The 16510-nt window shown below is 41.7% G+C and overlaps 1 protein-coding gene across 2 annotated transcripts in view; it reads right to left on the bottom strand.

Moving 5' to 3' along the window:
• LOC114647664 (CMRF35-like molecule 3) overlaps positions 1 to 16510 on the bottom strand; it is a 64421-nt gene that overhangs the window by 13980 nt on the left and 33931 nt on the right. The window contains exon 3 of one of the 2 annotated variants that reach the window (XM_051924528.1): positions 10266 to 10415. In XM_051924528.1, the coding sequence (XP_051780488.1) occupies positions 10266 to 10415 (150 nt within the window). Of the gene's footprint in view, positions 1 to 10265; positions 10599 to 16510 lie in introns of both variants that reach the window. The other variant, XM_051924527.1, reaches the window with a different exon arrangement.

The raw sequence follows: 16510 nt of genomic DNA, 5'->3' as shown, positions 1-16510 counted from the left end.
AGACAATATAAGCTGTAAGAGTGTATTCCTGTATGGCTAATGTACTATACTAACTTTTAAGGTAGTATAACCAATTATTATGTGTGATGATCATTATGTGCAAAATGTAAGCTATAATAAGATTCTTAAATTGCAACTGCCACATAGCCGTTGAAGTATTGTAACCCTGATGGTGCAGAAAGAATGAGGAAGTGAGTATTGTCTAAATCTGCTTAGGTTGCACTCATCCTGTGACAGTTAGCTGGGAGATTGCTGCAGTTGCTCTTGTGTGTGTTGATGCTCACAAGGACTATTACTTAAGACTGTGAATGTGCTTATAACTCTTTTAACTGTTAGAAACACTGTGTGTGCTCCTGTATGTTCAAATCCAAGGTGTGACCACAAGCTATAACGATCTGCTTGACCTCAAATTGAACTGCCATAATTCCTCTTTTTGTTTAGTAAACAAACTACTATAAAACTGAGCTAACTTCCATCCTTGGATGGGCTATTGCTGGTAACTGTCAGTGACACAAGCTGACAGGGGCTGCAGTGGTCTCTCTGCCACCAAGAATAAAGAAATTGCTTTTTTACTCTATATCTGCTGTCTGCCTTCTGTTTGCCTCGAACCTTCGTCCACAGGGGTTAATGCATCCTTGGACGGCAAATACTTTTTTGCTGCACTTCAAGTAAACGTCACAATTAACAAAGAAAAACTGAAATTTTAACAGAACACATTTTTTTTTCATGCAAAGAGCATCACAATTATTGCAACACTGATCATTTTACACACTGCTAATGAACTGTAAAAACTATTTAAAAAACTAATGGCACGACATGTACAAAGTGCAACTGACGCCATGGACGAAACTCAGTAAATCACTGAGCCAACTGCGCTTGAATTGGCTGCACGCAAACACACAGAGGTAAGCGCTGATGTTTGCAGGCTAGTCTAGTGCAGCGGCTCAATCCCAGAGAGAGTGAGGCTGCAGTGCTGCAGGGTGTCACGCTTGGGTCACAGAACTGCACAAAAACACAGGACATTGTAGAGAAAGGAACTTTATTCAAACACTTCAAACAAACATGTCTCTTTCAGAAGTAAAAGGAGCTCAGTATGCAGTTTGTTATCAATTAAATAATAGACAAACATTATAGGGGAGCAGAACCTCCAACAGGAGCAGAGAATGTCTGGGGGAGGAGAGAGAAACAAAGCAATCAGCCAAAAAGGACAGGTACTGTTCAGGCTTTTAAGTAAGCATAGCGCAAGAAGCCGCAATCGAGAAGACGGTGATTTATTTATTTTTATGGTGGAGATACCAGCCTTGACCCGATGCGCGCACTCACAAACAGAGACAAAAACAAAGCAATCCGGTAATCAAACAGCAAATAAAGAATGTAATGGAAACAAATGAAATAAGAAAACAACGATACCACCCCTGTTCCCCTTACGGTGATTACACATTAAATACAACAAAACACAAACAAAACACACACAGTAAATCATGAAAAAGTTCATGAAAAACGGCAATGGATGAAATGTAATGATGAAAATAGATCCGCACGTTGAATGGGAATGTAGAGATAGTCCTACCGGTAGTTTCTGAGATGGTGAAGACGGGCGTTCCTTTCTTTGCAGGATGGCCATGAATCCACTTACAGTCCACATGTACACAGGCAGAAGGCAGACAATCCAGATGCACGAAACGATCCAGGACAAAACGAATACGTACACGTAACCCAACAGAAGGCAGACAGACATTTTTTTTTTTGCTTTTGGTCACCGGCCCCCTTTTTAAAAGCCGCGCTGACATCCTTTGACCTCAACAGCCCCAGCACCCTCAGCAGAAGACCAATCAGAGCCACTGCAGGGACTGCTGGGAGTTGCAGTTTCAAATTCTATTGGCTACTTTCACCATCCCAAGTCGCGCTTTTCTCTACAGCTGCTTCCTGTTCTCTCTAAAGTACAGTATTGCCACGAAAAAAGCCATAAAAATTGCGGAGGATATTTGTGGTTTCCACTAACAATTATTAGTTAGGTTCTAAGGAAAAATCTGCGAATGACTGATGCTGCAAACTCTGAACCGTGACTTTGCGGGGGTCTACTGTAGTATTTTACCTTTTATTCATGCTGCTGCAGAGTCCAATTCATTCAACTTTGCTTTTGTAATAAATGTTCAACTTACTATTAATTTGATTTGTTTTGCTGTTGATGGTTCTTTAATGTACATAATATATATATATATACAGTAATCCCTCACTTATCGCGGGAGATAGGTTCCAAGGCCGACCGCGATAACTGAATTTCCGCGAAGTAGGGACACTATATTTATTTAATTATTTAACGTGTATTTGGACAATTTTAAACCCTCCCTGTATTGTTTACAACCCACCATTTACTCTATTAAAAACAGGGACAACTGCTAAGCAATATGAAATCGGTAGATAAGTTTACACTTACTGTATAGCGAAGTACACGTAGCAGCTTGTAGGTGGTCATGACGTCGTCGACCTTGTTGCAAAGATTCCTAAAGCAGATTCCATCCAGACTACTGCCTTATCACGTCCACTTGCAACTCGTTTTGCACCCTGGTTAAAGGACACTGCGGCCGTAGATCTTATATGCTTTTCCTCCTTTTTAAATAAAAAGAATCGATGTCCTGCAGCGGTGTAGCTGTTCCCTTCCTTCAACAGATCCAAAACTTTTACCTTTTCTGCAATCATTTGCATCTTCTGTTGGTGCTTGGACACGGCCCCTGAAGCATTAGCACGTTAATGATGAATGAGTGAGATGAGACTTCCTGGTTAATGCAACACTCCGTCGCTGAGCCAATCAGCAGCACACAGGAACTTAACTGCGTGCTCTGATTGGGTAGCTTCTCAGCCATCAGCCAATAGCATCTCTTGTATGAAATCAACTGGGCAAACCAACTGAGGAAGCAAGTAAAAAGACCCATTGTGCACAGAAACCCGCGAAGCAGCAAAAAATCCGCGTTATGAATTTAGATATGCTTACATATAAAATCCGCGAAGTCGTGAATCCGCGAAAAGTGAACCGCGAAGTAGCGAGGGCTTACTGTATAATCATTGTCTTGCGGTTTACTCCTCAAATATCTCAGTATAAGTCTAGGGGAGATCACTCCCAATTTTTTTATTAAGAATTTTTGGGCAACCTTAGTTTCTTCCTTAAATGCCTATTTTCAGCATCTTACATTTATTACGTTTTTGGTTAGAGTATTCTCACGAAGCCATTTTTTTTGTATAGGCTCTGCCATTTTGTGCATAAGTTGCTATGTCATGCTTTACTGTGTCACTGAAGCAACCATACAAATAGCTCCCGATTAGGTCATTCCAATGTCCAACTCTGTGGTTACCTTATAGAATCTTTTTCACTGGGTGTTTCTCAAATTTATTTTTTGGTTTTGACCCTGCTTTGATTCTACTACTATGAGTTTGTCTTCCCGTTGAATTAAGTCACTAGATTGGATTGATCTCCTGACATTGACCTTGATAATTTATCAGCTTTCTTTTCCCAGTCTTCATCACGCTGTGTCTGTTCACCTGCTGGTGGGAGAATGGCAGTAGCATTGAATGTGAAAATAACAGAAAAATGGAGATGATATATGTCATTAACATCCAGCCCCACCCCAAATATCCAGCCCCATTGCACAAGCTGCCACGAGGACAGTGTGTGAAAACAGCAGCATCAACTGTCTAAGTAACTGAGACTGGAAATTGTGCACCACTAATGTCCAGCTCTGGCTTATTGTGTAGGGTGCATTGAGGTGTACTTCAGAAGACTAAGTAGAAGACCAGGTGCAAACACCAGTGACGTTGCATTTCAAAATCGCCCAAAAAAAATTTTTGTGTGTGAATTTTAATAAAGTGGTTGTTCCTGAGGAAGTGGAAGCCTTTATTTTAGATCATTAATTTAGTATTGTCTCTATTGGCGTAGCCATTTTTTTCTGGTGGTAAAAATGAAGATCCAGACCTTTAATGACCTCTTGGGCATGGCCATCAGCAGTGTGTCTGTCTGCAGAGAGCGTGTTGACCTTGTCGAGAGGTGTACTTATCTCAGCAGTGATTTTCATGACTCTGTAGAGTCTTCCTATGAAGTGAGTAGATGAATTGGGATAGTATGGGGGGTCATGAGGTCGCTGGAAAACGGTATGTGGCGCTCCCCATATCTCTGCAAAAGGATGAAGGTCCAAATCGTTAGAGTCCTGGTGCTTCCTGTCTTGCTATATGGTTGCGAGACACTATCCAGTGACCTGAGATGAAGACAGGACTCCTTCTAGACTCTGTATCTTTGGAGAATCCTTGGGTACCACTGGTTTGTGTCCAATGAGCAGCTGCTCACAGAGTTCCAAATGAGACACATTACCTGCATTGTGAGGAAGGGTCCATTACAGGAGTACGGCCATGTGGCACAATTCCCTGAGGGTGATCTGGTTCACAGGATCCTCATTGTTGAGGACCTGAGTTGCTGGACCAGGCCAATGGGACACCCACGTAACACCTGGCTGCGGCAGATAGACGGTCATTTCTGGAGGGTGGGACTGGACTGTATGTTTGCCTGGGGGGTTGCCAACCAGGATCCCGAGTTGTTTCATTGTGTGGTGAGTATGGTAACATGCTTTACCAGTGCATGCACTCCAACCTGACCTGACCTAGTAATATACTGAACCGATTTTGAACCCTGGGCCTGTTTGTGTAGAGATTGCATGTCCACTGTAATTATGTTGTTGGATTTAAGTGCAGCATTTGACACCATTGACCAATCTATTTTACTGCACAGGCTAGAAAATGATTTTGGCCTTACAGACCCCGTGCTCACTTTGTTTAGTTCTTATTTATCAAATCGATTCCAATATGTTCAGAAATGTGCTGACAGTACTCCATCATTATACACAGAAGTTCAATATGGTGTCCCGCAGGGCTCAGTACTGGAACCTTTATTGTTTTCACTTTACATGCTTCCACTGGGATCTCTCATTAGGAAACATAATGTTAATTTTCACTTGTATGCAGATGACACCCAGTTATACCTTTCATTTAAATCAAATTAAGTTTTTTCCAATGTTGTCTTAAATTAGTTGTGTTAGTGAATTAAAGGAGTGGATGAATGAGAACCACTTGTCTTTAAATACAGATAAAACAGAGATGTTAAATGTTGGATGGAATGACGCTGATCACAACAATATTTTGTCATCATTTAACTCAGTTGGAATCCCCATTAATTTTACTGAATCAGCCCGCAATCTAGGAGTTATCTTTGACTCTAGCATGTCATTTAAAGCGCATATCACAAAGTTGTCCAAAACATGTTTCTTCCATCTTAAAAATGTTAGGAAATTAAGGCGCTTTCTAAATAAACAGGATTCTGAGAAATTAATTCATGTATTTATCTCTAGTAGGATTAACTACTGCAATGCGGTGTTCACTGGATGTTCAAACTGTTCTTTATACAGCCTCCAGTTAATCCAAAATGTGGCTGCAAGAATTATAACAAGAACAAGAAAATACAAAAACATAACTCCAGTTCTTAAATCCTTACACTGGATCCCGGTTAAGTTTAGGACAGATTTCAAAATCCTTCTTTTAACATATAAAGCATTAAATGGCCGAGGTCCGGTTTACTTGTCTGAACTTATCATGACTTACAAACCAGAGCACACATTAAGATCTCAAGATGCCGGTCTGCTTATGATTCCAAGGATTAATAAAATAACAATGGGAGGTCGAGCTTTTAGTTACAGGGCCCCTAAACTGTGGACTGGTCTGCCTGCTTATATAAGAGATGCCCCTTCTGTCTCAGCTTTTAAATCCCGGCTGAAGACTCACTACTACAGTTTAGCACAACCTGACTAGAGCTGCTGATTAACTGTACATACTGCATCTCTGTTGTTAGTCATTAGCACTAAAACATAAGTAACATGATAGTTAGAATTGGATACTAACCCTCACCTATTCTGTTTTCTCTTCTCGGTACTCAAATGTGGCACTTAGTGCCACGGCCCACCTGTCAAGTTGTTTTGCCTGCCTAAGGTAAAGTCATCCCTGATGGAAGATCGCAGGAATCGTGGGAAGGAGGGGTTCTTTCATCAGATTGGCTGGCCCAGTGCTGTTTCAGCCGTGGAATGGCCAAATGGGGGAGGCAGCTTGATGGATGAGGTCTCCAGGACTCTAAATATATCCAAATCTTCTTATGTGATATCATCTACTGTTAAATTCTGCTCCGTACTTCTAAAATTTTTATTTTTATACTGTATTGAGGATTTGTTCTGTATTAACCCCCTTCTTTTGACACCCACTGCACGCCCAACCTACCTGGAAAGGGGTCTCTCTTTGAACTGCCATTCCTAAGGTTTCTTCCATTTTTCCCAACTAGGTTTTTTTTGGGAGTTTTTCCTTGTCTTCTTAGAGAGTCAAGGCTGGGGGGCTGTCAAGAGGCAGGGCCTGTTAAAGCCCATTGCGGCACTTCTTCTGTGATTTTGGGCTATACAAAAATGAATTTTATTGTATTGTATGTTCTTCTTGCGACTGTATTGGTTTTTCTCCAACTGTGACAACTTTCCTTTCACCTTCCAAAACCATCTGTGCATGAGTAAGCAATGTCGAGGTTTGGTCCCTGCTTTGTCCCCAGTGCTGCCAGGATATGTTCTTGTCACCTCAACCCTGATTGAATGGGTCTGAGGAGATCATATTGCTTATTTTATAGGCATCATCCTAGGATCCTCAATTGGATAAGTGGGCTAGAAATGAAAGCTGGTGTACTAGAGGTGCAGTTTGTTTATGTGGTCCTATCCTGAATAATCACTAACATAGTAATAATAATTCTTTGCATTTATATAGCGCTTTTCTCACTACTCAAAGCGCTCAGCAATTGCAGGTTAAGGGCCTTGCTCAAGGGCCCAACAGAGCATAGTCCCTTTTGGCATTTACGGGATTCGAACCGGCAACCTTCCAATTGCCAGTGCAGATCCCTAATCTCAGAGCCACTACTCCACCTATGTACATGTAATTTATAATCTGTTTTTCTATCAGGAAAAGCTTTTGGATGAGTAAAATACAGTAAGAAATAATACAAAATATACAAGTTGTCGTGTCCCCTCTCAAGTTAAATTTGAAACTAAATAAATCCATAGGGTTGGTGAAAAAGGAGCTGAGCCATAAGGCAAAGCTCTCAATTTACCGGTCGATCTATGTTCCTACCCTCACCTATGGTCATGAGCTATGGGTAGTGACCGAAGAACGACATCGCGAATACAAGCGGCTGAAATGAGTTTCCTCCGCAGGGTGTCTGGGCTCTCCCTTAAAGATAGGGTGAGAAGCTCAGTCATCCGGGATGGGCTCAGAGTAGAGCCGCTGCTCCTCCGCATCGAGAGGAGTCAGATGAGGTGGCTTGGGCATCTGATCAGGATGCCTCCTGGATGGCTCCCTGGTGAGGTGTTCCGGGCCCGTCCAACCGGGAGGAGGCCCCGGGGAAGACCCAGGACACACTGGAGGGACTATGTCTCCCTGCTGGCCTGGGAACGCCTTGGGATTCTCCCGGAAGAGCTAGAAGAAGTGGCCGGGGAGAGGAAAGTCTGGGTATCTCTGCTCAAGCTGCTGCCCCCGCGACCCAACCTCGGATAAGCGGAAGAGGATGGATGGATGGATGGATAAATCCATATTTGATGTTGCACAGGATGTTCCTCTAATGAGTTCAAAAATTTGGCAGTGCTTTTTAGTGGGTGGTTTTGAAATTTCAAAACATTGTGCAATGTATTCTATTTAAGAAATCTAAATGAAAATATGTTTACTGATAGAATTTTATTGAAGAACTAGCAAAATACCCGCGCTTCGCAGCGGAGGAGTAGTGTGTTAAAGAGGTTATGAAAAAGAAAAGGAAACATTTTAAAAATAATGTAACATGATTGTCAATGTAATTGTGTTGTCATTGTTATGAGTGTTGCTGTCTTTTATATATATAATACACACACACACACACACATAAGAGACCTGGCAAGTGCAAGAAGTTTTTTTTTTTTGCATTAAATGTGCACATAAAAAGGAAGTGGAAATTCCACTTATTGTTGTAAGTACAGCTCAGTGCACTATTATAAAAGCATTTTCTTTGTATTTTTAGCTACCCAGATACAGTGCATCCAGAAAGTATTCACAGAGCATCACTTTTTCCACATTTTGTTATGTTACACCCTTATTCCAGAATGGATTAAATTCATTTTCTTCCTCAGAATTCTACACACAACACCCCATAATGACAATGTGAAAAAAAGTTTACACTCAAATAAGAAGAGCTACTGCCATACCCAGAGACAACCTTCTGGAATATAAAAACAAAGACAAGAACCGCATCCCCCTTGTTGTCACCTACAACCCACATCTTGAAACACTTCGAAAAATTATAAAAGAACTTCAGCCAATACTAAACAATGACCAAACACTGAAAAAAAATGTATTTCCTGAACCTCCCTTCCTGGCATACAAACAACCACCAAACCTTCAATTGTCCGAAGCTCCCTAAGTGAACCAACAGAAAATGGCACATCTCCATGCCTACAGAAAAGATGCAAAACGTGTGCCCACATTTATGATACAGACCGTATAGTTATACCACACTGCCGACTTGAACATCACATAAAGGGATCATTTTCCTGCAGATTATCTAATGTAGTCTACTTAATTTTCTGCATGAAATGTCCTGACACTGCACTCTATGTGGGAGAAACTGGACAAACACTCCGACAGAGAATGAATTTACATAGGTTCCACATTAAACGTGGCAACACAGATGTTCCTGTAGCGGCCCACTTCAACAGCCATGGACACTGTGAGAGGGACTTTAAAGTCACAGTGCTTATGGGCAACTTCAAAACACAGCAAGAGAGAAAAGAATGGGAAGTTAAACTCATGCTAAAATGTAATATATTACAACATGGCTTGAATAAAGACAAGAGTTTTATGGCCAGATATGAGGATTGTTTACATCTCTCAGAATGACAGACAACCTGTCTACAGATCCACATTGTTTTGAAAAACTCATTACAAACTTCTATAGTACTAGGGTGTCGTACCGTGTTAGCCATTATGAATTGTAACAGATTGAGGTATGGTCCACCTCTTGAACCCTCAGGTACCACTCTGAACACCAGGTGAAAGTATAAGTATTATTTATTTTATAAATAAACCGTGCACAAAGCACCCTCCACTCCACACTCATAAACTACAATAATTCTCTCTCTCCAACAATAAACCAATCCTCCTCGCCCAGACACTTTGCCACCCTACCTCCCAGCTCAGCTCAGTGTCTGGGCTTTCCCACAGTCCTTTTATATCCCCTGACCCGGAAGTGGTCCCAGCCCGGGAGCACGTCGTTCCTTCCTGTCACGTGATGATGACGCACTCCCGGGTTATAGGGCACATAAGAGCCCGCTAGCCCCCCTACAGCGACTCCCGGTGGCCCCCAAGGTATCCAGCAGGGTTGTGTATAAACACTACATAGTCCATGAGGCCCTGCTGGAACTCGGGGAACGATCATGCTGTCCGGAGGGCTCCTCCTAGCGGCCTGGGGGTGGCGACCGGAGTCTGTAGCCGGTCGTCCATCACAGAATGTAGAGAAAAGCCAAGCAAAATGACACCTTTTATTGGCTAACTAAAAAGATTACAATATGCAAGCTTTCGAGGCAACTCAGGCCCCTTCTTCAGGCAAGATGTAATGTGATTTTTAGTTAGCCAATAAAAGGTGTCATTTTGCTTGGCTTTTCTCTACATTCATAATGGCTAACACGGTACAACACCCTAGTACTGGAGAGATCTTAAAATGGCTGTGCACCGACGCTTCCCATCCAACCTGATGGAGATTAAGAGGTGCTGCAAAGAGGAATGGGCCAAACTGGCCAAGGATAGGTGTGCCAAGCTTGTGGCATCATATTCAAAAAGACTTGAGGCTGTAATTGCTGCCAACGGTGCATCGATAAAGTATTGAGCAAAGGCTGTGAATACTTATGGACATGGGATTTCTCAGTTTTTTTATTTTTAATAAATTTGCAAAAACCTCAAGTAAACTTTTTTCACGTTGTCATTATGGGGTGTTGTGTGTAGAATTGTGAGGAAAAAATGAATTGAATCCATTTTGGAATAAGGCTGTAACATAACAAAATGTGGAAAAAGTGATGCGCTGTGAATACTTTCCGGATGCACTGTACAACTACTACCTCAAAAATAAGTCTGACCTAAAAAAGGAAGTAGGCAAAGTTCTATTAAATCTGCATGAATTGACTAACCTTGATGGAGAGTGAGTTTGACCTCAGTGTAGTCATCCATCAGGGTCCTCTCCACTGCACACCAGTACGTCCCAGCATCACTCATTTGCAGCTCCTTGATGGTCACGGTGAAAACTCTCGCCGAGGTGTCATCATACAGAGAGTATCGACCTTCCATCACCAGAGTGTTGGGGTTCTTTGTTTTGATCAGGGCATTGTTCCACGTATATTTAAAATTAGTCAGATATTTCTCATAATTTTCAAATCCTTGTTCATATCTGCAGTCAATCGTCACACTTCCTCCTACAATCCCATGTACCACAGTCACTCCATCGCCGCTTATGACTTGTAAAACTGCAGGAGACAAAAACATCAGCACTGAGTTTAGTTAAAGAGATTAAAGGCTCAGCACTGGAGTGTTGCTTCCCCAGTACCTATTATGGAAACTATCACCTACAGCAATATGTTTTTAACTTTTAAACATGATAGACAACCCACAAGGAACACTGGTGAGGTTATTTTGAGATTTAAAAGTTGGCACTGGTCTTGTAATGTTGCGTCACTCAAGCCACGGTCCTTCTTTACCTTACTCCCAGTGCTGCTGGGATAGGCTCTGGCCCCTCAAGACCCAGAAATGAATTAACCAGGTTTGAGAAGGTTAAGCTGTGTTAGTTCAATTCATTTTAGTCTGTGCCTTTGTGATCTGTGCACTGCCTTAGAATTCCATGGACTTTACTTCAGTTCATTTGACACTTGCATCACTAAAGCTACTCAACAGTCATCCATTAATATCATTGTAAAGTGTTCTATAGATTGCCAGTTGTTAGTATTGTAATATTGTCACTTGTGTGGGTAAAGTATCTCAGTAAGAGTCTCATTGTACTATGTACACAAAACAAGAAACTTCACCTTGGTTTGATCACTGTCTGTGTGAAGCCTGAATGATTTCCCCAAGTTATTAGGTGTTTCTCAAGGTACAATAATTTCCTCCCCCATTCCACAGGATTGCATGTTTGGCCAACTGGATGCTTTGCTTGGGCTTCCTCGCACATGTTCCTCTCTGTAACAAATGTGTTCTGTGTAGGTTTCAGGCTGAGTGCTGCTGCTCTTTTCCATTCAGAGCTGGAACAGCATGTACAGTGGGCCAAAAAAGTATTTAGTCAGCCACCAATTGTGCAAGTTCTCCCACTTAAAAAGATGAGAGAGGCCTGTAATTTTCATCATAGGTATACCTCAACTATGAGAGACAAAATCAGAAAAAAAAAATCCAGAAAATCACATTGTCTGATTTTTAAAGAATTTATTTGCAAATTATGGTGGAAAATAAGTATTTGGTCACCTACAAACAAGCAAGATTTCTGGCTCTCACAGACCTGTAACTTCTTCTGTAAGAGGCTCCTCTGTCCTCCACTCGTTACTTGTATTAATGGCACCTGTTTGAACTCGTCATCAATATAAAAGACACCTGTCCACAACCTCAAACAGTCACACTCCAAACTCCACTATGGCCAAGACCAAAGAGCTGTCAAAGGACACCAGAAACAAAATTGTAGACCTGCACCAGGCTGGGAAGACTGAATCTGCAATAGGTATGCAGCTTGGTGTGAAGAAATCAACTAGGGGAGCAATTATTAGAAAATGGAAGACATCTAAGACCACTGATAATCTCCCTCGATCTGGTGCTCCACGCAAGATCTCACCCCGTGGGGTCAAAATGATGACAAGAACGGTGAGCAAAAATCCCAGAACCACACGGGGGGACCTAGTGAATGACCTGCAGAGAGCTGGCACCAAAGTAACAAAGGCTACCATCAGTAACACACTACGCCACCAGGAGCTCAAATCCTGCAGTGCCAGACGTTTCCCCCTGCTTAAGCCAATACATGTGCAAGCCCGTCTGAAGTTTGCTAGAGAGCATTTGGATGATCCAGAAGAGGATTGGGAGAATGTCATATGGTCAGATGAAAAAACTCTACTCGTCGTGTTTGGAGGAGAAAGAGTGCTGAGTTGCATCCAAAGAACACCATACCTACTGTAAAGCATGGAGGTGGAAACATCATGCTTTGGGGCTGTTTTTCTGCAAAGGGACCAGGACAACTGATCCATGTAAAGGAAAGAATGAATGGGGCCATGTGTCATCAGATTTTGAGTGAAAACCTCCTTCCATCAGCAAGGGCATTGAAGATGAAACGTGGCTGGGTCTTTCAGCATGACAATGATCCCAAACACACTGCCCGGGTAACGAAGGAGTGGCTTCGTAAGAAGCATTTCAAGGTCCTGGAGTGGCCTAGCCAGTCTCCAGATCTCAACCCCATAGAAAATCTTTGGAGGGAGTTGAAAGTCCGTATTGCCCAGAGACGGCCCCAAAACATCACTGCTCTAGAGGATATCTGCAAGGAGGAATGGGCCAAAATACCAGCAACAGTGTGTGAAAACCTTGTGAAGACTTACAGAAAACGTTTGACCTCTGTCATTGCCAACAAAGAGTATATAACAAAGTATTGAGATGAACTTTTGTTATTGACCAAATACTTTTTTTCCACCATAATTTGCAAATAATGTCTTCAAAAATCAGACAATGTGATTTTCTGGATTTTTTTTCTCATTTTGCCTCTCATAGTTGAGGTATACCTATGATGAAAATTACAGGCCTCTCTCATCTTTTTAAGTGGGAGAACTTGCACAATTGGTGGCTGACTAAATACTTTTTTGCCCCACTGTATGGGAGTAATGAGTGGTTTCCTCTGTGATCTGCTTTTAGAGTTGGGACACACAAAAGTTTATTATCTCATTACTTTCTCGTATACAAAGCATAGGGAAAGTATTAGAATCCTCCAAAAATTCAATTTCGAGATTTTGATGAATCTCGACGTTTTAGACCTTCCTGAGTCTGAAAATACAATTTTTGGAATTATGTCTGTGTGTCTATTTGTCTGTGTTTGTGTGTGTGTGTGTGTGTATGTAAAACATGATAACTTGAGTACACTTTCACTTCGGTCAACCAAATTTTGCATATAAGTATTAGGTACAAAATGTAGATTTCTATCAACTTTTGAGTTTTTTCCACTAACTAGAAGTGGTACTTTACCTTTTATTCATGCAGTTGCAGAGACCGATTTATTCAACTTTATTTTTATAATAATAGTTTGATATCTTATTAATTTGATTTGATTTGTTGTTGATGGTTCTTTAATGTAGATAATGTAAAAATAAAATCATTGTCTTGCAGTTTGCCCCTCAAATATCCATCCCCATATCTGAGCATACGAGAAAGTCGAGGGGAGACCACTCCCGATTTTTTTAATATATGAAGTAGGGCTGTTGCTTAGTTTTTGTTTTTAATTAAACACAGTAAAGTTTCACTATCTGTGGATTCCATTCCCATGGTTTTACTTATTTGTTGTTAGAATAGTTTAACTCATTTTGCGACACCTTCGGTCTACTCGTGCCTATTCATGGCAATGCACAGTAGAAATAAAATTCCAAGAGGTGATGTAGATCAAAGTGTGTCTACACAACGCTGAGAGGAGTGGGTAAGCAGTTGATACTGTCACAGATTTGACTCTGAGACATAGAAAGTTTTGGGGCAGCCACCATATAATTGGTATCCCGGCTGCAAAGTCGTAATATTATATACAGCACTGATGTGCACAAAACCGAGTCCAAAACAGAACTGAGGGAATAGGGAAAAGGTGAAGGCTTTTAAAGGGGAAGACAGGAAGTGAGATCATAGGGGTTGGGCTCATGAAGGTCTTCAGCCATTGGTTCGAGCCCGGACGTGACATCACAGGGGCCAGAGCCGACAAGGTCTCCTTCCATAGGCTCGGTCCCAGAAGTGACGTCAAGAGACCCAGGTGGAATCTCCCGTGAATGGTCTACAGGAAAGGGAGAAAAGAGTCAGTGCACTCTGGCACATCCCGGTATGCCTCGGAATTGCCCTTACTCGAGCCCTTTAGCTGCCTCCCATGCGCACGTGTGTGACAATACCCAATTATGACTGAGACTTGTGGAAGAAAATTAGACTTAGGGGTCACATAGTCACATAGTGTTTGGGTATGATTTCAATATTCAAATATAGCATTCATCTTAAAGATACAACATAAAGGGTTATTAAATGACAGAAACCTGTTCAGGTATATCAGGAAACAAAGATGTAGCACACAAAGTGAACTGAAAGATGACTAAGAGATGAGTAAGAAATCAGCAGATGTCCTATAAAACAACCAGAATGGATAGTTGTTACATACAAAGACATTTCAAGGGTGGTGGCTCAACCCAAAAGCTGTAAGAAGAACCAGAATGTTCATTTTATATGAGTCATTTGGGTGTAAGCCAACGAATCAACCACAGTAAGATCTATGCATTGATTGACACAGTATGTAAATTCAATAGTTTATAAAATGAACCTCTATCCTTTGTTTCTCTGATCATTCTGACCCTAATGTAACAGACTGCCATGATGAATGCTCCCTCAAAGGCATTTGTTGAGGAGTAATTAACCCTTAACTACTCATGCTGCTGTATTTTGTTCACCAATCTGTTATTTTTGTCTAATGTCCTTTTACATGAACTTACCAACAGCATCCACCATCTCTCCTCAGCTTGATTCACTACAAGTACAGTGTCATAATGGTTTCTTCTCCAGTGTGCCCCCAGCCGGTTTAATGAATGGATGCACAGTCGTAAGTTCCATATGGTGCATTTGGTACACTTTGCAGGTACTTATATATTTATGACAACGATGAGATGTTCTTCTTGCAGTGACTTTGACTGCAAAGAACATTCAACAACCGAAGTGATACAAATCCTACAGTGGATGAAAGTGTGACTTGTGACGAATGAGCGTGGATCAGGTTTATTTTCGGATAGTCCTAGACTGTGACATACTATTCAGTAATATGATATTAAATTACAGTACTGTGCAAAAGTTTTAGGCAGGTGTGAAAAAATGCTGTAAACAAAGAATGCTTTCAGAAATATCAATAATGATTGTTTATTGTTATCAATTTACAAAATGCAAAATGAGCGAACAAAAGAAAACTCTAAATCAAATCAATATTTGGTGTTCCTACCTTTTGCATTCAAACCAGCATCAATTCTTATAAGTACACTTGCACAAAGTCAGGGATTTTGTAGGATTCTAGTCAGGTGTCTGATCAACCAATTCTACCAAACAGGTGCTAATGACCATCAATGTCACACGTAGGTTGAAACACAATCATTAACTGAAACAGAAACAGCTGTGTAGGAGGCTTAAAACTGGGTGAGGAACTGCCAAACTCTGCTACCAAGGTGAGGTTGTGGAAGACAGTTTCATGTCATGGCAAGATTGAGCACAGCAACAAGACACAAGGTAGTTCTACTGCATCAGCAAGGTCTCTCCCAGACAAAGATTTCAAAGCAGACTGGGGTTTCAAGATGTGCTGTTCAAGCTCTTTTGACGAAGCACAAAGAAACGGGCAACGTTGAGGATCGTAGACGCAGTGGTCGGCCAAGGAAACTTAGTGCAGCAGATGAAAGACACATCAAGCTTATTACCCTTCGAAATCGGAAGATGTCCAGCAGTGCCATCAGCTCAGAACTGGCAGAAACCAGTGGGACCCAGGTACACCCATCTACTGTCCGGCGAAGTCTGGCTAGAAGTGGTCTTCATGGAAGAGTTGCAGCCAAAAAGCCATACCTCCGACGTGGAAACAAGGCCAAGCAACTCAAGTATGCACAAAAACATAGGAACTGGGGTGCAGAAAAATGGCAGCAGGTGCTTTGGACTGATGAGTCAAAATTTGAAATATTTGGCTGTAGCAGAAGGCAGTTTGCTCGTCGAAGGGCTGGAGAGCGGTACAATAATGAGTGTCTGCAGGCAACAATGAAGCATGGTGGAGGTTCCTTGAATGTTTGGGGCTGCATTTCTGCAAATGGAGTTGGAGATTTGGTCAGGATTAATGGTGTTCTCAATGCTGAGAAATACAGGCAGATACTTATCCATCATGCAATACCATCAGGGAGGCATATGATTGGCCCCAAATTTATTCTGCAGCAGGACAACGACCCCAAACATACAGCCAAAGTCATTAAGAACTAACTTCAGCGTAAAGAAGAACAAGAAGTCCTGGAAGTGATGGTATGGCCCCCACAGAGCCCTGATCTCAACATCATCGAGTGTGTCTGGGATTACATGAAGAGACAGAAGGATGTGAGGAAGCCTACATCCACAGAAGATCTGTGGTTAGTTCTCCAAGATGTTTGGAACAACCTACCAGCCGAGT

The sequence above is a fragment of the Erpetoichthys calabaricus genome, chromosome 3 (assembly GCF_900747795.2).
Source record: "Erpetoichthys calabaricus chromosome 3, fErpCal1.3, whole genome shotgun sequence".
Taxonomy (NCBI): Eukaryota; Metazoa; Chordata; class Cladistia; order Polypteriformes; family Polypteridae; genus Erpetoichthys; species Erpetoichthys calabaricus.
This window is presented reverse-complemented; position numbering and strand designations above follow the sequence as displayed.